At 42.1% G+C, this 23,985-nt stretch overlaps 1 protein-coding gene across 1 annotated transcript in view; it reads left to right on the forward strand.

Annotated features, from left to right (window-relative positions):
- Positions 1 to 1,625: 1,625 nt before the first annotated feature.
- T265_00319 (hypothetical protein) overlaps positions 1,626 to 23,985 on the forward strand; it is a gene marked incomplete at both ends in the record, with an annotated part of 53,756 nt that continues 31,396 nt past the window's right edge. The window contains 14 exons of the mRNA XM_009164064.1: positions 1,626 to 1,864; positions 1,900 to 2,188; positions 5,506 to 5,612; positions 6,999 to 7,093; positions 7,989 to 8,618; positions 10,871 to 10,932; positions 12,429 to 12,486; positions 14,400 to 14,593; positions 15,260 to 15,454; positions 17,217 to 17,468; positions 19,444 to 19,857; positions 20,832 to 21,077; positions 21,699 to 21,842; positions 22,900 to 23,369. Of these exons, the coding sequence (XP_009162328.1) occupies positions 1,626 to 1,864; positions 1,900 to 2,188; positions 5,506 to 5,612; positions 6,999 to 7,093; positions 7,989 to 8,618; positions 10,871 to 10,932; positions 12,429 to 12,486; positions 14,400 to 14,593; positions 15,260 to 15,454; positions 17,217 to 17,468; positions 19,444 to 19,857; positions 20,832 to 21,077; positions 21,699 to 21,842; positions 22,900 to 23,369 (3,395 nt within the window). The remainder of the gene's footprint in view (positions 1,865 to 1,899; positions 2,189 to 5,505; positions 5,613 to 6,998; positions 7,094 to 7,988; positions 8,619 to 10,870; positions 10,933 to 12,428; positions 12,487 to 14,399; positions 14,594 to 15,259; positions 15,455 to 17,216; positions 17,469 to 19,443; positions 19,858 to 20,831; positions 21,078 to 21,698; positions 21,843 to 22,899; positions 23,370 to 23,985) is intronic.

Below are 23,985 nucleotides of genomic sequence, written 5' to 3' on the forward strand. Positions count from 1 at the left end.
CCCTTTGCTTGGAAGGAAACGATTGTCTCACCAATCTACAAGACTGGCGACCGATTATCACCTGCAGCTGAAGGCCTCTAAGCCACACTAGCTTACCGTGCAAGGCGATGGAACGCATTCTGAAGCGAGCCGACCTAGATTACCTTACTTCCAGCAACCTTATATCTCCCGAGCCGCTCTTTCGTGACAAACAAGCTCGCGATTATGGACAGCTTAACCCAAGCCAAGGACGAAATACCCATACTGGATCCCATATTCTTCGACTGGATCAAGGCGTTTCTATCAGACAGATCATTCCGAGTGAGAATAAGCTCGACCTACCCTTCCCCGGCGCCAGTCTCCATTGGAGTTCCTCAAGGATCCGTCCTGGGACCTCTGCTGTATCTGATCTACGTCAGCGACCTTCCAGACGTTCTTGCAACCCGTGTCCACTTTCTGCGGGCAACATGAAATCCTGGAGTTCCAATGCCAGTGCCCTCCAAATGGATATAGACGCTGCAGAGCAGTGGTCGTTGGACTGGCACCTTCCTCTAAATGGCGAAAAACGTGCCCATATATCATTTGGAGGAGACTCAGAGAATGCCTTTGTTATGCATGGTGAGAAAGGACCAGAAAACACCATGAGGATGGATGCCAAAAAGGGTTTGGTATCTGGGTCCCCTTAAGCTTGTCCTTCTCACTGCACCATGTGAAGTCGGCCCAAAAAGCATTCGCCATTTTACGGATGATCCGACGCACCTTCTCCCTTATTACTCGCATTGACTTCCAAATACCCCATTGCGCCTACGTCAGACCGCTCTCGGAATACACCAACCGAGTTGTCTCCTTAGGACGCACGAAAGAGGTCATTCTCATTGAGCGTGTCCAGCTGCTGCTACTTAAATGGTTGCCGAACTCAAATCCGTGGACTACGAACCGCGTCTCGCGATGCTTAATCTCCTTCCCCTGGAGTGTTGTCACCTCCGAGGGGACCCAATTCTCGCATATGCCCTGTTTGTACAGAGCTTGACCAACAGTTTTTTCACTGTTGACCCAGCAAACACATGGCGGGGACATAGTGAGAAAAATTTCAAGCTCAGAACACACATTCATCAGACAACATTTTTTCACATTTCGTGTAGGTTCGTGGAATGACCCTCCTCCGACGGTTGTTCACGCTCCTTCTAGAACCCAGTTTAAAGCACTACTAGACATTTATTTATGCGAATCCTCCAGCTGGCGAGCATACTGCCCCGCGCTGAGAACATAAAGAGCAATGCTGCACACTTTTTTCACTAGTGCCCTTCAGGTGAACGACAGCCGCTGAACGACAAGAACAAAACCGACCCGGGAAACGTTGCCAAATCCTCGATTGTGTGTATCAATCCGTGAATCCGTGAGTCTTACTTTCCGAAAATAGATTGCATTCGACGAAAATCGAGCCGCTTCATGTATGATCATAGCGTAAAGCAAGCGTTCGACAGCCACCCTATTATTCTGTTCTTTGAGTATGGTTATTCTATATGCCGTCTTTTATGAAAGCTACTCCCACTTACCCTCGCTGTTTGTCACCTATGTTCAGATTTGTTTATGTTAATCAACATACAGATAACAGGACGCTGCAAAATGCCCGCTCATTTGAATTAATGAAGATGAAACGCCTGTTGTCGCGTCTCCACAAAGGCAAACGTTCACGTAGTGGAAGCCCTTCTGATTCAGTTGGAAGTGCAGATGCTTCGCAAAACACTAGCGCCACAATTCGAGGGTATTCTTCTGTTCAGGAAAAAGAGTGGGGAAAGCTCCACAAAGCTGTGTGGAATGGCGATATAAAGAAAGTTTGTTTGCTAGTGCGCAGGGAACCGATGACGTGTGACTCAGAAAACAGGTAAATTCACAACTGCCCTTTAAAATCGAGTACAGGACACCACTACATTTGGCTTGCGCCAAGGGTAATGTTGAGATCACGAAAGAGCTGTTGGAGTTTAACGCGAAATTAAACGTACTGGATAGTAACCAACACACCCCACTGATGAAAGCGATAGAGGCAAAAAGTTATGCTTGTGTGGAACTCCTGATTGCATACAGAGCGGACTTGCTGATCGTTGATGCAAATGGAGACAATGCACTCCATCAGGCCGCACAATCAGGCCACATTCAGATAACACGCAAACTACTGATGTCGGGCATTTCGGTTGACGTACAAAACTCGGTAGGTCTTTTTTCATTCTATTAAGTGTACAGTTTTTTCCCTGATGATAATGGAGAGACAACACACACACACATAGAGTTGCCCCTGTTGCCATTAAATTCCATTGTACGCACGCAAAAAAGACATTGCGTGAAAGCTGTTCAGATTTCGTAAGTATAAAAGATTGGTTTGATCACCGAGGGGCACAATTCATGCTTGCAAATTAGAGAAGGATGAATACCTTAGAACAGCACCTTTTATTTTGTACGAACTAAGTACATACCGAAGCAAGACAAACCAGCAGTTACATGGGGCCCACGTGACCAAACATTGAACGACACTTCAAAGGCAGTTCGGGGTCAGAGTTGGGAAACAATCTCCAATTATAAGGGGTTGGTAGTTTCAGCCTTCTGAAAGAAACAGGAAGCAAAGTCAAACAGGTCAGTGGTAAGTGGCGAGGAAAATTTCCCACACGCTGTGGTAACAAAAGAGAAACAAAGTGGGCACACCATATGTGAGAGGGTGTAGAGACGTCACCACTTCCAACCTTTTCTTTTTCTCTGACATTTAGGTTAGTGGCTTTTGTTGCTCTGGACTTTAATTACAGTGTTCACAGGTTGCGCGACGGGCTTCGTATCCGGACAACTAGGAAGACGGATCGATACCCACTTGCAACAACGCACCTGAAGTAGATGTGACCACACCCCAATCTCTGACTATTACAGAAACACGTTATGCGAAGATGGGAGGGATTTTTACAAGAAAGTTCCGTTAACCGGGTATCAGAAGAGGAGGTCTTCTATACCAAGTGTACAGCCGGCTCGGAGAGCGCTCCAAGTATCTGAGGAACTAATTCCTCTATTCAACTACTTCCTAAAGAAAAAGGATTAGTAAGGCTATCAAAAGTTTAGGAAATTGGCGATATCAGTCAGTGATTTTTTCCCGGTAAGTATTTGCGAAGCGGTTTACCGAGGGCAAAACGCTGAAGAAAGTCCGTGTGGGAAAAATATTTCTCCCATGTTCTGGGTTGTTGAATAAAATGGATTAATCCAGCGAATGTGTGTAAACCGGTGAATTTACTGCGGTAATGTGAATTGGTGCAAGGTTGCAGACTAAACTTGTCTTCAAATAGCCTTTTTACGGATTTGCCGACACGAACCTACACGTTTTATGGTTCTGAGACTTCAGTTGTCGTACAACTAAACAGGTCTTATTTCCACTGCTCGAGCTAAACGCATCGGGGTTGATCTTTCACAGATGCTTTCGTGACATTATGGTTCCTAACTAAATTTTCTGCTCAAGGCGGTAAACCACCTGCCTATATATTTCGAGACGGCAGTTGAAATCACTCTCCGAGGGACTTGCTCAGTAGCCCGGTGGTCAGAAAATCGACTTTGAGAAATATTTTTGTTGACCTACAGGAATCCCCTTACGGGGCTGTTAAAGCTGCATTATGCGTCAAGTCTACCACTGCTTACTGAAACTTGCTAAACTGATGTGCCAATACGGACACAGACAGGCAGAGAGTTCCTCTTCTGCTACAAAACTGCCAGCATATTTAGCTAAAGATTCCTCAACTAGGGACGTAGTCCGTACATGGAATTGAGGAGGATGCTAAGGGTTGTAGACGTCTATTCAGTCATCTGCACCGCAGGATGTAATAACATGACCTACCACTCATTTTAGCAGACTAACTGTGTAATGGTCCTTCTTTCACGTTGACGGACTGTAGTATATTGCGCGAAACAATGCATTTTCCGGTTTCATACTTATCCGTCTTTGACAGACCTTTGATGCATTGTTAGGAGACGCACACAGAAAGTACAGGCAATTTTGAAAAGAAACCACAAAGCTTCTCATACTTCTAGAGCACTTAACGGCTCTATAGTTTGGACTTATGTAAGTCAGGTACAACTCAGGTTCAAAATAGTATTTGTTGGGTCAATGACGTCATCGATAATGTCAGTGTACACATGCCTACTTCCGTGTTATAACAATGGAATTTTTTTACCGGATAAATGAGGAAGGACGGAGCAACAAAGCATATAGCAGAAAAATTAGAAAAAATGGAGACAACGAACAGCAAAAATAAAAAAACGTGCTCTTTATTGCAGACTCACTTTTGTAGAAACTCGATTCAACCACTAGGATACAAACTGAGGTATACAAAAAACATTTAATGAGCAGTAGCAATCACTATTTTGCGGATGACCGAAATCAGAGCTTAGCATCTGAGAGTACGGCAATCAGACTATACGAAAGAGTAAACATCACAATTACCACATATCGCTCTGAGCAAGCATATGGTAGAGTGCCAAGGAGCAACAAATGGGTCACTCAAAGTTAACACGGAGCTCTGTTTTATTAACGGCAAACCTAAATTTTCGAGTCACAAGTGGCTTACTTGACAAAACTAGTTGCTCAACCGCGATGATCTTTCTTTGTATTGCTGCGTTTTTATTTTCCATTTACCCAGCGTGATCGGCGCATAGACGTTTGGTTTGATCTTTAAGCTGCAGCATAAAAAGAAAGGGAGCCAAGCAATCACTCACCACACAAAGTTACTGTGTGTTCTACCCTAAAATATCGTCGCTGAAATACTTGTCTATTGTTAGTCCGTAGCTAGATACGTCATTTAGGCTTTCTTATTCATCACTAACCAGTTTTTAAAGCAACATTCCCTAGTGTACTTAGTTGAGTACCTTTGAAATTCCAAACTAAATGCCAACATTCTCACCGCGTCTTGTCCTCTGTGACTTGTGTTTCACATGAAAGCACACATCAAGTAAATCAGGAAATACAACGAAGAAATCCGACTGAAACTGGCAGGGTTCACGCATTTGACAAGAGTTCGCTTGTTTACCCTTCCCCCTGGCTTCACGAAACGCTAGCGAGATATGCCGATCACCAGGTTAATTCTGATACCTTATTTGTAATATTGTAAAACGGATTTACAAACTTTGCAAACATTTAGGTGGTGACAGAGATTTTTTGGAGGTTTGTCACAGATGCTCCAATTGTGAAGGATAATCCCAGGTAAAAAGCTATTACTGCCAAAAGCATAAGATTATTCAGCGTTTATTGAGCAATCCGGCTTTTTTTACATAAATAAATCTGTTAAAAATTGGAGCCAACCTAGTGTCGTCAAAAGTTTACAAATATGGATAGAAACGCGACATGCTGAGAAGTGTACGGCCTTTGGTTTTGTTAATGACTTTAAAGTAATACTTATCCCACCATCAGCGCTGATTGCAACCAACTAATCAAGTATGTCTACCGGAAGACAGAGATTCCGAAAGGATTTTTATTTAGCCGATGACAAAATGACTGTTTTTCAGAGCGGGAGAACAGCCCTTCATCTGGCAGTCAACAACCGGGATACAGCAATGGTTACATTTTTATTGGAGTGCAATGCCAATGTCAACTGCTTGGATTGCGATGGACGGTAAGCGGCCTTATGGTTATTTTGAACGAAAAATATTATCCTCCAATGAGATCTCCAAGCAAGCTACCTGTAAATTTGTTCAAAAGTAAACAGAATACTTGAAGGACAACATTCCATAACCAGACATTTTGACGACACCAGTATTTTTGCTGAAAAATAGTGTGCGAGAAATCACAAAGTAAATACCCTAACCAAGGCAAAATGTTGAGCCACATTCAACCCTGATGAGGTATAATCACATAAAAAATGAGTAACTGCCACCTGAGCGCTCTTCTGCTGCGCTAGAGCAAAAAAAACTCGCAAGCCTTTTGTCACGTTCTGACGTCCAGAGACTAGTTTGCACTAGCAATCAGAAAGAAAACTTTCAGGTTTGAAATAACGGTAATTTCTAGTAAAAACATCTATCACTTCTCCGTCGTTATCTTGTGATGAAGGTTTGTACAATAAACCATCTTTCTTCGTTTAGCTAGTCCAAGATCGAACTTCACAGTCAAGCAATATCCATAGGAGTAGTTAAACACGGCTCTTTGTTTAATACGCACTCAATACTTCTTTATTTTGTGCATCTCTCATACGCTCATGATCAATACAAAAATATTTGCACGCAAACGTGTTTAACTAAGAAAAATTTTGCCTCCCACATTTATGTCAAAATATTTCCCCTACAGGCAGCGTTTTATTTTTCACGTCAAGAGAAGCGCTTGGAAGTTGACGAAAACTTTGAGTGATGAGTAGATTCACCAATGCAGGATGAACGACAGTATGTTCATTTTCCTTCTCGAAGCATCAGCTATGTCGCAAAGCAGCCACTCGGTGGTGGCAATCCGAAGGCTTAGATCGTTGAGAAATAAAGGCAATTAACTTTTCGGTTTTCTCGAGCATTGCAGCGTCAACCAGGGTTTTAATACCGGCAAAAACTCTACGTTTTAGTTGTCCATCTATTCACGAGGCTAGTTAGACAGGTAACAAATTTTCCTTCCTAAATCGAGGGACTGTTGTGTGTTTCTGTTTATCGCACCAAACCATAATATCTACTCTCTCAGAACGAACCTGATTTGTTGACCAACAAGTGGAACAAGAAGTAAAACCAATTGTTAAAGCGAGCCAGGTTGATTGTAGGTGAGTACAAAGCCAACAGGACCACCACTGAGAAAATATCTCATACGATTTCATGTAGGACAGGTATGCCAAACATGCGCCGATATTTTCATCATTCTCGACTAATTTTTCCTGCGAACGAACCAAACTTTTCTTTGCCCCATAGTGTAACACCGCCGCCTCCAGTTCATTGACTAGATCAAACACCTATAATTGATGTGTACACATCACTGCTGCTTGGTCTCCAAAAGGCAAATATTTGTTTCGTGTTTGATTCTACTACTTCAGTACCCCAATAATGTTGGCTTGTATCGTTGGTCATCTCCCCGCTGTCGAACTGCTTCTGCGAGCTGGAGCTGAGTTAGATGTCAGGGATGAGGATGGTAAGTGTAAGCATTCAAGTAAGTTTTCGAATGAATTTCAAACACGCTACCCGTTAAATTATAAACATTGACTAATCCTAGAAGACGCTCGTGGGTCGTTTCAGTAGGCGAAACGTGAGGCGCCTCACTCAACTACTGGACCCGGAATGTCGGAATCATTTGATTAGATTGTCTTTTAGTGAATTGAAATTAACAAACTAAGATGCTCGTACCTTTGCGCACATTTCGCTTTTCGCCATAACGAACGACATCTTTGAATAATAGGGAATTCATTTTCAAAGTTATCTCGATAGTGGAAACCAAAATGTGGTCATTTTGCGGATTTTCAGAGAGACAGGGAACCAAATAAGAGGATTCTAAATGTGGCCGGTGTGAACCCTTCCTTTGCATATGACACGCATCTGCCCCCTGTACATTGCAGTGCACTGATGATTGTCGAACTATTCTTCGTAGAACTAGCTTGGAATTTTTTTTCCTGCTTTCCGCCCTTTACTAATTGGTCCTGCTTGCTGCCTGCTGATTTCTCCGGTAGTAAAAATTATGCGTCTACATAACAAACACATCGATAGCACTACTGCTGTGAAAGTTATTTGTGTGCAGTACAAACTCCTGGGTGGTAAAGATCGGTTTCATATAGAGAGGTTCCGTTACGGGGGAAAGATAATGATGAAGGAATGTGGACATGGAGCTACAGACAAGGTGGAGAGACCTCGTCGTGGAGACAATTGTCGTGGTAATTTTTTCTGGTTATATACAATTATTACAACAGTTTTAATCCCTAGTACAAACTTTTGTATCTGACACATATACTGAGACTCACAGGGGTGATATTTTTGTTAACAAGTTGAAGTGCCTCCAGTTAAGCAGAATTGCACCTTTATCTCCTATACCACAGGATGGAATGCAATTGACCTAGCACAAGTGCATCGGCACGATGAATGTCGGACAGCTGTTATACAATCAATGCAACCATACAGAAGGTCTTCCACACTTTCTCCTAAAGGTTTGAATGGCGCATCTGTCCCTCAAAACGATTCTACGGGGCCAATGGGAAACATATCGAGAAGCGGCAAATCATCTGACACTCCCAGTGCGGGCATGACACCAATTTCTCCCCCAAGTAGAACAGCAGTAGATAGGAAATATGTCCCGAAAATTGTTATCCAAAACACAGATAATGGAAACAATGATACTTTTGACATGTTCATCAGTGACAGCGAGGATAGTGACAACTCTGCACGAAACCAGGGTTTTCGTGGTGAAGTGGCTGGAAGTGAACAGGAAGGGCTGGAACTGATAACAGATTCCGTAAATAATTCTTCGATTCAACTTCCTAGCACTTCCAATCAGCAGAACGAGACCTTTGCACGCCAAACCACAGTGTCGCCCCCACGTACACTTCTGGAAATTGCAAAGGCTTCCAACACGAAAGCGCAAGTTCACAAACCGGAATTGGTTACAAATTTGAAATATGACCTACGGCGAAAAATCACTTCATCTTCAGAAATTTCGTCTGTATCTAAACGTAAGTCACCGATGATTCCTGACTATTTACGCTGAAAGTGACTTTACGAGTACAGTTTGAGTTTGGCGGTCTATAACATCCGAGCCCTTGTAGATTTGTTTGGTTTAAAATAATTTTGGAATGTAAAAAAGGCAGAACTAATCGACAAGTACCACCAATACTACTCTGTATGTCCACTTTCACTAGTTTTAAAATTCCATGTTTATAAATTGGTGTCATCTACTCGGGAAAGCCTTGAAAAAACCGGGAAATTTCCAAGAGCAGAAAACTAAGTTGTCGTGCACCAGTTGGAATGTAATGAGTTCTGTTTAGTCCCCGCGATACCCTAAACTTGTCACTGTTCTCAAAGCTTTCTAAAATATCTATTTAACTGGCTGTTTGCTTTCATCTTGACGGCTGAATTCCTCCTCTTAAACGAAGTAGCAATGGCTAATTTCGAATCAAATGTTCAGCCTTCGTTACTCCCAAGTGTCACTGTAAGCAAACCGTACGGAGAGATGAATATAAAAAGAAAAGTTATGATTAGCTGCAAGATTTGAAAAGTTTTCCTGGATAGTCCTTGTCCTGTACAATTGTAAGTAGTATGTCTAGGCTGAGAAGTAGTAGGCTTCCGTCTTGCTCTGATTGCGGCTCACTAGCAGAGGACACATTCGGCTACGCCAAGATTTGCGGCACATTGCTTAAATTCATATACCAGAATGTATCTTCTCACTCAGGATCGGAATGAAAATATAATTTTCTATTTGCCAACAGCGAACCAGAGTGTGGGCTAATTCATCTAACACCAAAATTTGGTCGTGAGGGAATGTAGTCAACTTTGAAAAGTTTTCATCTTGAATCATTAGGCTCTGAGGACAATCAGCAGCTGTGAGCTGTGAGCTGGGTGTTGCTCACGAAATAATTTAAATAAGTTCGCCAACGGTGAATTTGATCAGACTCCTCGATCGACGAAAATTAACTTGGCGTATCCTGAATTGTCCCAAGGAAATTTCCGCGTAACTTCGCACATGTTTTCACAAAGCAATGTTGCACGCTTGCAACGGGAGGAACAGCATTTTATACTACAGTCGTTGACATAATTGTTTAGGAAACACTATACAAGATTAACGGGCTTTCACCAGCTTGTAATTCATTCGAGTTGCCGGTGCGTTTTCTGAACATCAAACCGCTCGCAAATTCCACATTTATATTCTCCTAACTTTAGAAATATCGCCAGCAAAGCTTCCGTTGCCTATCATTAAATTTTTTCAATTTTGGGAAAACTTTTGGGCAATTCATATGGGGGTTGCGGATGTTATTCACTGTGTACTTACTTGGAGACTTGAATGCCTTCAAAGATTCAGAGAAAGCCTGTTTCAAAAAGATATTGGCTCAAAATGAAGTCTCCTCATTTGCCCATCGCTGGCTGAAACGACATGGCGACGCAGGTTTCGTGAGCGCCAAACGCGCGAATCTTTAAATCACTTGAACTAGAAAGCTTCCAAGATATGGGTGCAGTGATCGCAAAATGTCCAATAGCTGATGTGAATAACGCATAACTTCAAGTGAGACACTGTTCTATACATCTAGAAGCCAGATATTCTCAAACTCCTGTTGTGAGCTTGATTCCCTCCCTAAAGTATTTGTTATAGGGCGACTGGTTGTGTTCTGCTTACTACCGGTTTCGTATTGTTCGGCGCTCGTCAGGAAGGCATAGCCTCTAAAAGCCTAGAAAATCAGTCCCTGAGTATAACAGTCGTCTGACCAGGTGTTTGCTTTTAAGCTCTTATTTAGGCTGTCAATCACTCCTGTTGCTTTGGAGTGGTCTGAGCTCTTCGTCTTTTTTGCTCACCGTACACTGAGTATTCGGTGCGCATCAAAAATATCATTTTGCCATGATCATCTCTTAGCCACCGAATTTTTGTTTGATGTTCCAACTGAGTGTTAGTTTGGCCCTCATAGTGAACTAGTGATTTGGTGAAACTTCGGCGCAGACTTGAAAGGCATTTTATCAAGTCATCTTTTGGGATAGAATGTAGAGTATTTTCTATGACCGTTATCGTCATTAAATCTTGGGAGCAGCTTGAGTTACACACGCTTTGAAGAAGTTTGAAACAATCTCCCGGAATACACTACTTTTAGGCAAGTTTGTTGATGAGATTAAGCGTACTGTTCCTGCTGGAAATCTGTGCCTCCAGTCGTTGTAGGAGTATTTTTAAACGTCACGAGCGTTCTGCTGCACTTGCTTCTTCAGCATCTTTCTTACATTTCAGCAGATCAAGAAGATGTTGAATCCAAGTTACATGATTTTCCATGTGTTGATCAGGGTGAGAAAGTAAGTTCAAAGAATACGTATTTTGTACAACTGATTGGTGTTTTATGGTGTTTGGTGTCAGTGCCCATTTTTCGCATTAGAACGCAATTCTCGATAACAATCAATAAGATCTTTGGTTCACGCCTCTTCGTTTTACGACTGTTACAAAACCCTTCATTCTAAACCATATCCCCAGAATTTGTGGTAGACTTTAAATGTAGAAGTCATACAAAGTTCAAACTTTTGGGTATAGCTCTGAGTGTGTTCCAAACAGAAGCTGTTCATTCCCATGTGAGTGGGAACGGGTGTTATGTCAGTATGACCCGTAGTGTAATTTGGGGAGCCCTCACACACTGTACGTGAAACGATGCACCGTTGGCTAACGAACAGTGTTCAGTATGTAATTAGCCGATTTAAACTTAGGCGAAAAAGGATGAGGTTTGGAGTTTGTACATGTAATATATTTCGGATAACTGAAACGCAATGCGTTTAAGCAGATTGATGCTGACTAGTTTTTACACATCACCGATTTCCGGCGAAAAACTGCCACCTGAAATATCGTCTTCAAATGCCATACTCATTTTTGAAATAGGAAATAACGCCAGTGACTTTACGGTGCCACAAATCACCCAGATGAGCATACTACAGGTGAAGCAAAACCCGCGTCCATGCCTATCTCCATAGAGCGACAACCTTTTCTCTGCCTTGAGCATTTTACCGCTATAACAATTATGGGGTTTCTTCTTGTCTCTATTGCTGACCGACAAGTAAACCTCACAGGTGTGGTACCAGTTGGCTTGTTTCCTCTCCGGAATCGCCTCTATTAAAGTTGAAAAGATTTTATTGCTCCTATCGGTCACATCACCTATTGCTTTAATAATGAGCAAAAGTTTGTGACCGTTTTCTTCACGTCATCGGTCGTTTTGGAGAAGCCTTAATATAATGAATTGTGTGAGGGTTACATAAAAAAACATCCCTCAGGTCTGAATGGACCTTTTTCTACTGACGCTGTTAAGACAGCGGCATGCAAAATACTTCCATATAACCACACAAAAACTGTCAAGTGCATGGCTTTTAGCCCAAATACTATTCGATACTTGGTTAAGACTAGTTGGAATCGTTCCTAACCCACAGAGACGGACAGTAGTTATGGAAATCTCCACTAATTGTGCAGAAAATACTGAGTTTCTGAAGCTGAAGCCCTGATAAATGTTCAACAACTTTGATGTTCACATTGTATGGAAGACAGGAATTTAAAAATCTCAGTCTCAAAAATAATCATTCGGACTGTTTTTGGATTGTCCTGGCCAACAAAAAAACATGCAGAGCATCTATACCGGTGTCCAACTTAACACATAACAGATGCGGCTACGTGGGATTCCCGGGAATCTGTTGGTTGAATTTTTCACTTAGTTACTCTTTTCTAATTGCGAACAGAAAGGTGACAGGTATACAACTATTCACGCCCTCAAACATATTTTAGAGTGATGACATGAAAATCCATTTGATTCTTGCAGACAGATGTACGACCCTGCAGTCCAATCGGGTCGGAAACCAATTCGCTGCATTCTAAAGGTACGTGGTATAATTTGTACTGTTTTTTCCCATTAATTTGGACCCCCAACTACCGGCTGGCTGCTCGACAAGTGCTTTGCTTGCCAAATTCCGAAATTTGGCTGCCCGAACAAAGCAAAGTACAACCTTGCATCCTAGAATAAGCCGAAGTCTTTGTTAGGTTTTCTGTGGGTTGTCTGCGTTTTGGCATTCACCAAGTTTTTGAACTTTACTTTGTCAAAAAGCACTCACTGCACGCTCCTCGTTTGAAAAGAATGACTTTGCTGAACAAGTGAGGCAAATTCTTGGTTTCTTTGTAGAATAACCATGTAACAGTAATGATCTACCCAGTTGAAATAAATTAGGTAAACTTAGGCTAAGGAAACTAGTTTATCACTATATCAAAATAACTAACTTTGTATGACACCCTGCTACAGGGGGGTTTTCAGCTGCAACTCAAACATCAAATGTCGTTTTTATTTACGTCATTTCATTATCATGTTTTGGCTATCCTCGTGGATTTTGATAGTATACGAATTTCCCATCGTTGTGAACATCATAAGCTGATGGCTTCTTGATTTCGCATCGCTCATTGAATTACACATAGTTGAATAGTTGCCGGATGGGACACCTACAGTTTCTTTCTGTTGACGGGGGTGGCGCTGGTGCAATAATCGTGTTAAGGCTCCGCAGCATTCCTCAGAAAATATCACGGTATAATTCCTTCCTTTGCGGGGGTGAGATGGCTCAAGTGGTTAGAGCGCTAATCTACTGTCCAGAAGGTCCGTGGTTCGAACCCGAACTCTACCTTTCGACTTCCCTGTCTAGGCTTGGGCAACCTGGCAGTATCCTAGCCCTCGTGCTTCCTTCGGGCGGCATGACATTTAGGCACTGAAAGGGTGCTACAGCTGAAAGATTTCGATTATTTTCTTTCCTTTGCGAATGATATTGAAGTATGAGTATTATTGTTGGCTTCAAAACAGCTATTCAGAAGACCACACAGTTGTTCATCTATGCGCCATATGATATCCACAGACAAAGTTGTGCTCATTATTGAGGAGGAGTCTTTTATGCGAACCTCAGTTCTACTTTGTTTAACCCATGCTAAGCTTGTATACTTAACCACTGACAGCCCACTGACAGTGCTGGATTTATGCACCAATTTATCAGCTCCCACTTGCAATGCGCAGTTAACTATCCCTCCCCCCAGATCATCGGTGAACAGAACTACGGTAGCTACAGCCACTGTACGACGAGTACGCGGCTATTACGGCTGACAATGATGACGTTGATGATGTCAGTGACGTTTCGGTAAAAGACCTGTGCCCCGTAACCTTAAGAATCGCAGCAAATTTAGAAAAGCATATTTTCACTTACCACATTATCTTTCAGAGCAAGCGTACGATGTGCATACCGAAGCAAACCATTGAATTCAAAAAACGAGAGCGGTAGTGGTTCCTCAGCGTAGCATCAAAATGTAGAGTGACAACCCATGAGAAATTGAACCTGTCTCTGAATAGTCTCGTAGAGTTTCTCTCAAGCTGGTAATTATCTGCATATGTCATCTTAAAAACAGCCAAACTCTTTACTGGTACTCGCCTTCGGAATGTAGGATGAGTTTCTGCTTGTCTTGTTTATTCTGCAGATAAATTCCCCCTAGGACATCCTTATAAGCAAACACAGATAGAACCGTTAATATTTCATAAAATGGTGTCTCACGAATATTGGGGGCATACTTCATGCTGCCTGATACGGTAGAACACATCGAATAAGCAACTGGAAGTTATTAGAAGAGGCGTCTGTTCTCTGGCAACAGTCGGTAGGCAGTAAAGTGAGGATGAAAATTTTCAATCTCTTGGCAAATATCGGCTGATTTTCATGCTTCCATCATTGGTATAATTCTGGTTACTCAACTTGTTGAATCTGTTTTTCAGAAGAAGAGCAACCCGAGCAATCCATTCGAAACATACCGTCGTCATGTCCTCAGAACACACCACCGCCAGGACTCATGAACAGTCTTCCACAAGGTCAGCGACAAAGTCCTGACGGAGGGAACGTTTCCACACCCAGCTCACTGCAAAAAGTGGCATTAGATTCAGAAGCAAAAATGAGAAATGGATTAGACCAGGTAATCTGTGTGCGTTATACTTAAGAAACCAATTTCTATCATACTACAAAGTACCTATCCTCTGTGAGTGGTTAAGTAACAACGAAGTCTTATCACTAAGTACCTCACGTATACCTATAACTAGGCCCCTACTTCGAGGATAACATGTTGACCAAGTGCATGAGGAAATTGCTTGTCAGAAAAGACTTAGAAGTAAACCAATAGTTCTGAAAGTGATGTAGCTTCTTCCAGAAGCTTCTGACATGTTAGCCACTCGCTCACCTTGTCGTTACTGGAATGTTTGGTAACTATTTTTAGGATCAAAACGCCAAACTGACTCATTTGGAGCCCTCACTACCTTCTTTCAGTTCTAACAAGGTTTTGTAGATTTAATAAATGCACAAATAACAAAATAGCTGCTACACAAATGGAGTCAACAGGTCTGCTTTCCTTTTTTCCTACAATTGGTTGCATCCTTCGATGTTTGTCTGCATTTTGGATTCAGAGGAGAATGATCAGTTGTCAAGGATTCGGTAAACTAACATCCAGTAGCAAGAGTTAGAGTGCTGAAAACAAAATAGCAATCCAAGTGATCAACAACTGAAAATGCGCTAAAAATGGTCTCAGTGTTTTGATAAAATTCGTGAATCGTTAGGTCGTTTTAACGTAACACGCTACCACCCTCAGATAAGCGACCGACCGGAAGTCATTAGGCCATCGAGTCGAACCCCTGAGGTCTCCTACCGGAGATCACCCGTGCTCTCCCCACCGCCAGCGTCTGATAATTTTGAGGACAATTCATGGAACACGGACACAAATTCCGAGGACCGGAGACAATTAGCTGATGTGGAGGCTCTGATTGGACAAAAGATCCGAGAACACGTAAGTAGTTTGACTTTCAACGCTTCCAGTTATTCTTTTCCCTTAGTCAATGGGTTCTTCTGGTGACGGCGTTTTTATTTATTAGGATGCTGAGAACTGTCATTGGTTCCAGTTTAGTTAGGACCTCAAATATTCCATTCGTGTTTTTTCTTTCCTGACACTTTCACCTGGACTCCTTAATTCAAGATCTACCGAAACGCTTCCATTTTTCAGCAGTCAACTAAGTTGTATCTGGAATGAACTGCACAAGGAACAGAAGTTTTATTATGATGTAGTGTTTGACGGTTTTATTAAGTTGGGAATTCTTAATACTGAATCATTCTACCAGATATGCTTTTGCATGCTTTTTGGTTACTTTAATGAAGCTGACTTCCATTCAAGTAAAAATTTACTAATCGTGCGTCGCATATGGCAAGTGTCTACAAGCAAGAGCTCTATCCACAAGAGATAGCTGAACTTTTGGTCCGCTTGCTTATAGAACATGAACGCACTGTGACAGACACTAGGATTTTGTGCATCATTTGGCAGACTAAACAGAGCATTCGTTTGACTAAAATTAACGAATCCGTTGACAGTCAAACATTACAATTTATTTCCAACTTTGTTTGAATCAACGCGGTTGTTTGACAGTTGAGCGCTTTTTTCCCATATTGGTCTTGCTTTTACATGCGTGAAAACCTTTCTTCTCGCCATAATTACAATAGTCACTCGGTTTATTCGTGCAGAGATACCACAGAGTAGCTACAGCGAACAATATATTAATACTGATCACCATGAAGGCCCTTATTAAGACACCAATCTGTAAAGACAAACATTCTTTGGTTTGATATTGCACTACTTATTAGGCTGTTGAAAATACCTGACAAACAATTACCTGTTTTGCCATTCTTATGGCTTAACAATTAGACTTAGTATCTGAGTTTCCATCACGTTTGTGTCGCACCTTCATCCCAGATTATGCATGGGAAGTAGGAAAAAGGTTGCTTGCAAACATCGTTAGTGTCTTATAATCAAGTTAAATTTACTCGGGTCTCTCTTTCGTAATTTCTTCAACTGACTGTGCTGCACAGAGGAAGCGTAGTGTGTAACGGTTAAGGTCAGGTGGCATCCACCGATAATGTCAACTCAGTTTACGAATGAGTGTTTGTCGCAATATACGCACAATCTTCTGTTCAGATGGTAGCTGAGGTTGACGAAGTTTCGAAGATCCGGTCCTGGTGATGAGTCGCAAGGTTAAGGGAATCGGTAATGGAAGTTTCCAGATTCTCGCCGAACTCGTGAGATGTATTTAAAAAGTGGTGGAACATCTTACTACTGGTGATAAGTGTCGCGCCAAAAATCCTAATTTGAACGGTGAATAACAAACAGTGCACTGTTTGTGCAATATTTTTCCACTGCAAATATTTTTGTTGATATCCGGAGAAGAAGCGTATTGTGATTAGGGACATCGTTTTACTTTCAGCCAACTTTACCATGAAATTTGACACCGTTTAGACGACCAATCTGAGGGCCTGGAGACACAAGTATCCCAGGATGTTTACAACTAGAGCTATTACCGTTTCTCGTAACTTTTGTACCTTGGAAGTGACACTGAAGTTTCATCATATTTTTTATTTATTATTTTATTTCTGTCAGTGGTGATAACAGTGATGTTGACGCTAAGCACGCAATAACGCACGATTACTCATGATCCAATGGACTGTTCTTTTTAACCGAGTCTGGTATAATTTCAAGGAACCTCTGCTTTCCACGCGTTTTTTAGGCTGGAATCAGCTTTTTATCGCGTTCCACGGCGAAAGCGTCCACACCAAGCTCCCCAGTGACACAACCGTTTCCAGAAGGATCACCTTTAAAATTGGACAACGGTGGGTGGGATTCCGAAGAGAATTTGGAACAGGTTTCACCAAGATCTCCCAGGCCAAGCAACGTTGAAACTAATTACTGCCACGCAATGGATGAGGCCAATCATCGCTTGTATACGCTTGCAAAACCCGCTGGTCAACTTGGCTGTCAAGTGAGGATTTTGGTTTAGTGACTAACCAGTTTCTGTTCACGAAAGCCTTCTCGTCTATGTCTTTGAAAGTAGTGGATTGACTCTGTACAGAGCCAAGAAGGGTGGTGTTGCAAGTCACATGTATAGAGCAATTTTGCAAGAAAAGAGCAGACAATCTTTTTAAATTGGCGAATTCTTTTATTTCCTTGCGGAGATAGACTGGTCAGTTTCCAATATTTCTTTAAAGTTTTCCAAGCTATCTCCGTCACCTAATTCTTCCAGGTGAAAAATGTTCGACAAATTTATCGAAGCGAACCATGGCGCGTGTTTAGACGATGTTCATGATATCCCGATTTGCTGTGCTTTCTCGTGATGTTTGTAGCGACTTCCCTGCCTGAAGTTCACAGATATTTATTCGAAATCTATGTTTTTTTGGAATGTAGTGCATTCTCACCCGCTTCGCTTTCTTCAGCGCATCGTGAGTAGTATCCCCAGCCATCTTGGTTCCAACGGTCATTGGTTTACTGGGTTGACTAACGAGAAAATTAGTAGCGTCCGCTGGCGTAGAAGCTGGTCCTTTTCTCACAAGACGTGTCTGAATAGTTTGATTAGTATAGCTATGGAGTCAAGTTTCTATTTGCACCTATACCGAGAAAGTTGCCATGGTAATGAAGGACAGTCGCAGAGAAAAAACTAGGACAAATTCCTCAGAGTGAACGACATCGTGTAGCAAACGGAGTTAGCGTCACAGATTCTGGGTCGTACTGTTACTCGGGCAAAAAACAATCGCATAAATTCATTCGGCTGACAAAATTTTTACTTTTCCCTTATATTTCTTAGATCACATGCTACAGCTACCAAGTCTCTCTAAATGGACTTGAGCACAAGCGAAACGATGCACAGATAGTGAATCTGCTGTCGTATTCCGTTGCTAGCGGGCGATAAGGTTTTGTCTGCAACTTTGATACGATGGAAAGATATGTTGCCACCTATAACCTAGAAGCATTGCGTTTACAGTGACCTAACATGTGTTTGGTAGGCAGCATGATAGAAAATATCACACCGAGTTTAGTAGTGAAATTTACTCTGACACACGATTTATTCCAGAACAGTTTTTGGCTTATAAGAAACCTTCTTGGGAGTCACCAGCGACGTTTCTACTCTGGGTTAGACTTTGCCGGAAGAACCACTTAAGTCAATATATTTCGGGAAAAAAGCGGAGGAGACAAGGATGCTTTTCGGCATTTCGTTACGTTAATAATTGGAACAAGCAGTCAACGAATTCGGGTGAAAAGAAGGTTATTGAAACTGAAAACCACCATAGAACGCATCATTTAAGGACTGAGATTTTGATGCATCAACTACGCACAGTATCAGTCTGATTGCTTGTATTCAACAGTTGTGGCTTATAAATAAAATCTGACAGTTGGAAAGTGCTGAATTTTAAGGCAAATGAAATCGAGAAAAACACGCTATACTTTGCTGCAGGTTCGTTTTCCTACCGTTGGTGCTAGCTTGAAGATGTGGATATACATTCAAACTTTTTAGTTTGGTCCAATGTTCTAAACTGCCTAACCCTGACAAAATAATCTAAGGCGTGCATGTGTTGTAAGTTTTTTCCTGACTAATCAGAAAATGTTGGTCTGCAGCTGTGTATCCTCTGTGTGTGGCCAGATTTTTTTAAGTGCGCCAGAAGATGTTTCTTGCACAATTAGTGATTCCAAGCGTGACCATGACTGTGATAAAACTACGAGGCAACGAAAGCTCCCTTGCAATATTTTGGAACAACGGTGAACTACATGCGGGACTACGAGACATATCATCCTAGTGACTTTGTAAGCAAATAACGGACTTGAGTTGTGATACGGGCATGAGTTAGCCAGGAAAGTAATAGGAATAAAACCGGGCGATAAGAGGTTTCTACTCAGTTTTTAAACAAATTATCATTTTATTTCGTCATTTGAACAACTTACGGAATAAACGTTGTAAATTGCAGCAAAAAGAATCCACACCGCAGAGCGATTGGGATAGCGCCACAAATTCAGCAGCCAACCAGTTCACGAATAACCCAGCCAATCCAGAAATCAAATACGCTTGCGGTACACTAAAGAAGGCGATGGAGTGGGATTCTAGTTTGGATGACACCACATCTGTGGATTCAAACGCGGAGGATTTAGATCCAGATTGTCTTGACATGCAAGTGAATACAGTTGAAAAGCTGACAAAGTGCGCGAATAATCCAGCCGTGGATTCTCGTGTTATCAAGAGGGATGAAAAAGTTGGCGTTACGCAGACGAGTAAAAAAGCTGAAGACCGATCAGAACCACGGCCTTTGGATGGTTCCACTTCTGCACATTATTCTCAGGTGAGCGCATCCGGGTTTTGTCTGGATCCTACAGTGTTTTGGAAGGTCAGTAAAAATGAATTAGCTATGGCTGGCAAAACACACTCATTTGTACATTATCTCAGTTCGAAAGTGAGACTCATCTGCGTTGGGCGTACTCTTTCGTTGTTATGCAATGCGCGAAAAATTTCAGATTGATAATTACAAAGTTGCCGTCAGAGTGGAAGGAGATTAGTTCACTGATTTGTTTAAAGTAGACGCGGTACTACTTGCAAAGAAAGACCGAGTTTGCTTAAAGTTATCAATGTCATTGTCAGGTTGCCGTTATGTGGTGATAAGTGGTTTGGAGAAGGTTTATCTAGTGAGCACTGATTATTGTATGTGGTGTAATATGCTAGTGACGCAAGCCCTTGTCAACCCTTTGTTTTCAGTTCCTTCTGTTGCATCCAATGACTGAGAAAACGATATCATCGTCTTCTTAGTAGGTTGCACACTTGGATATAGCTAACAAAAAAGCTACCGGGCATAGAAGGACTTGTTCGTTCCATGCATTTTATTCGTCCACTGTAAACGAACAATCTTCTCGTTCACTCGACCAATTTGACTAAGTGGAACAATCGGGAATATTATAGTGAAATAACACTTGATTGTGGTGGACAAGGTCAACAGAGACGGCGAGTAGGTCGACCGATGAACTTCACATGTGCCGTCATCACCCTCTTTACCTTGAAAGCACTGCGTAAACGGTACCGTCATTCGTCGCCGGGAAGCTTAGACACCTTGCACGAACATGGGCAAACGGTACTGGCGCCTACTAGATACAAGTCCCTGCGAGTGGGCAGACCACCGACACTTAGTTACGCAATAGGTACCTAGTATGCGTATTGGCTCTCGCAGTTACCAACGCGTCATACTTATGAGAATTTACGTGCGGTTTTTCACTTAATGTATCGAGCCAAGGTTTTTCTCACCATCTATTTTACTATGTGCGAGCATGTGTTGTTACACTGACAGAGAGGTATCTTTTTCACGCATGACAGACCCAAATGCAAATGACCAGCGCCTCGGCGAAGGGACACGTTGTCGTTAGCATCCGTTCAGGCGCATCGGACGTAGATGAGAGCGAGCCGGTCAATCTGTCTCCAATAGTTGAGGTAGCAGAAGAAGACGTGGGTGTTTTTAGTTGGGTACAACGTCCCTCTGAACGGCCAAGACCGTCACCTGTTGGTTTAGCTGACAAGACTGATGCTAATGTGAAGGCAGCAGGAAGAGAACAACAAGGGCATGTAAGTTCCCCTCATTAATACACATTTATGAAACGTTAAAGTGCCGGAAACTCCAGTGCCCAGTTTTTGACAAGAAAAGCCTCCCATCGGTATTTTTATTGGTTTACTGGACATCTGACTGCAGTGAACATAGCAGTATGGTTGTTCTACTAGTAATCCAGTCACATTTTTATTTAGTTATCGGACCCATAATTAGGGTTCCCTTCGTTGTCCCCTTGTCTAACCATTGCAGGTACATTAGTTCATATATGCATTTAACTGATTCGGACGTTTTACTTCTAATTCCCAATCAAGCTCCTCAGTGAAGAGGTAGTTCTCCTGTGCTTCATTCAGCCCACGTATTACCGCAAATCGCAAAGACGCAAATAAGAGTGATTTTGTCTATTTCTGCCGGATAAAAACATCTTTCGAAATAAGCCAGTTTACTTAAGAATCCCAGTTAAGCGCTCTACCGAGATTTTATAACAAACGATGTAAATTGGTTTACCACATACGTTGGATAACCTCAAATGATCCACCCCACAGACAGGCACAGGTGACCATCAGAGAAAAGGTATGTACGCTTTTTCACTTGTCTCGAATTTTTGTATACGTTCTCGTTGTTTTTTTTCAACAATTTAGGAGTCCGTTCTGCTCACTTCGACTCATACATCACCGAGATGTGTGGATATACCACAGCTAGTAACGGATTCAGCCCCTCAATCTTTGCACTGCAAAGCTTCAAATCAACTGCCAGAATCCACCCACGGGAATAACCTCTTGCAAGTGAGTATATTTTGCCTCGCTGTGGAGCCAGTGTTTTGCTGTGAGAGTATAAAGCGACAGGTGCTTTAGAAAGGTAGTGTTGTCACGTCTCTATGTCTCCGCGGTTTCCTCTACTCCTTTGCAGTGAGAAGCCTCAAACAGCTTTTCCATGTTTCCTTTGCACAAACCTTTTGGAAGGTGATAAATATAGCCTAGTGAAACGGTGAACAAAATCGCGGCAGCTACAACCACTGTACGACGAGTACGCGGTTATTACAGCTGACAAGAAGAAGCGAAAAGGTTTATCAAATTTTATGGACGTCTCATTACAAGCTAAAGGTGCTTACTAACTGCGGCTCTAGTTTTATTCTTTTGTTTGCTATCTAGCGCCACAAATTTGATTTTCATTTTAACCAAATACTTACTTTCAATGCGAGGTATATCTGCGTAAATGTAACATTTTCAGTCCTGAGTTTTTAACACTTAAGAGAGAATTCCAAAAACCACATTAGCAATTTCTTTTGTATTGAGAACGTTGAAGAGAGGTTGGTCGCCTGAAACCTGACAGTTACAAGCCGTGCCCACGAAAAACCTCAGGGAAGAGAAAGTTTTCAACGGATGAGGTAGTCGCTTCCTATAAGTGCTCGCTTATATTTCAAGGATGGATTACTGGTAAACATAGTTCAATGCGACAAATAATTGATGTTGGCAGTAGACCACTTAATGTCAGATTTGCTTAAACCAGTAAAGTTACCACTGTTAAGTTTTCGTTCAGCCGTTACGAAAAATTTCTCGTCATCCCTGTTATCAAATTGTCCACAGCTGCTTGCAACTGAGTGCGGCTTCCAACTGGTCATGATGAGAGGCTTGTACTGTTGATCAGATGAATCGTTCAGACTGAAAGAGGGATCATTTGGTGATTGTTTGTTTTACCGATGGGCTTAATCTCGGTACCCATTTGAAAGCTTACCACTTTCTTAAAACCTTCTATGTTTGTTTTGGAAAAAAACTGATAGTTGACACCCAAATCCGATTACGCGGTATTTTGTCAATCAGCTAATTATATTTCATTCTCCAGACGACGGAAGAGGTGGATGTCGATTCAATCCCTGAACTCCCCTGCGATGACACCAGGCACATCGATGCACACAAATGCGAGAATATGGCTTCGCCAACGAACAACTTCTCGACTTTTTACGGTATAACCACGTTGTCTGATCAGCCAAGGCAAATCGAGGCCCAGTCACGTCGTGCGCTTCCACGGATTACTATTTGTCAACAAAGAATCTGGAGAGAAAACACATGCATGCAGGAAGACTCCGATTATTCTTTTGGCCAAAATGAACCCAGCCGGAACTCAGCAGATTCGAATGAGGTAGACAACGGTGATGAATTTTCGAACGATGACACCTCGATGGAAGATCCGCACCTGACTATGAACGACTGTACTTTGGGTGACGTGGAAAAGTCCAGCATAAATCATCAGTTCACTGATATCGGACAGGACGGAGATGGCTTTGTCAGTAAAATAGGAGAACGTCATTCCAAGTAAGTTTCTCTTCCCCATGCTGCTTAGACCCACTCGGCACAAACTATTCCAGATTGGTCTTCACCCTGATTATGATTTAATTAGGTGGGGATTCAAGCGTGTGTTTTGAATTTCATTCATTTGTGAATAGGTGAACCTTACACGACTGTGAAGTTCCATGATATGAACAGTGAGGCGGTACCGGGAAGATGGGATTTTTTGACACATGGTCCTTTGCTGCTCACCAACAGCCACTTAAATTTAGGTGTGTGATACAGCTGAGCTTGCTGAGTCCTGATTCGTACGTTTCATAGAAACTGTCAGTAGAGTGAATATTCTATGAAACCCCACAAAACATGTGATACCGTGCCACACCTGCTCAGAAGAAAAGACCAAACAAACAAAATCCATGACTTTTCAAGGTAAGAATGATCCTTATCGAGTTTTGTCCGAGGTCCGAAATAGAACGTCAGCTCTTTGGCTTTTATGGGTAATTTCACAAACGCAAATTTAATGCAGTTTTACAGCGGACTATGTTGGCCGGCACAGCCCAAGAATTAAGGCTTTTTCTCGTGCAAAAACAGAATGAATTCAATTTGTTAGTTGGCCTAATGAAACGTTTGTGTAAACTAAACT

Source organism: Opisthorchis viverrini (genome assembly GCF_000715545.1).
Source record: "Opisthorchis viverrini unplaced genomic scaffold opera_v5_3, whole genome shotgun sequence".
Taxonomy (NCBI): Eukaryota; Metazoa; Platyhelminthes; class Trematoda; order Opisthorchiida; family Opisthorchiidae; genus Opisthorchis; species Opisthorchis viverrini.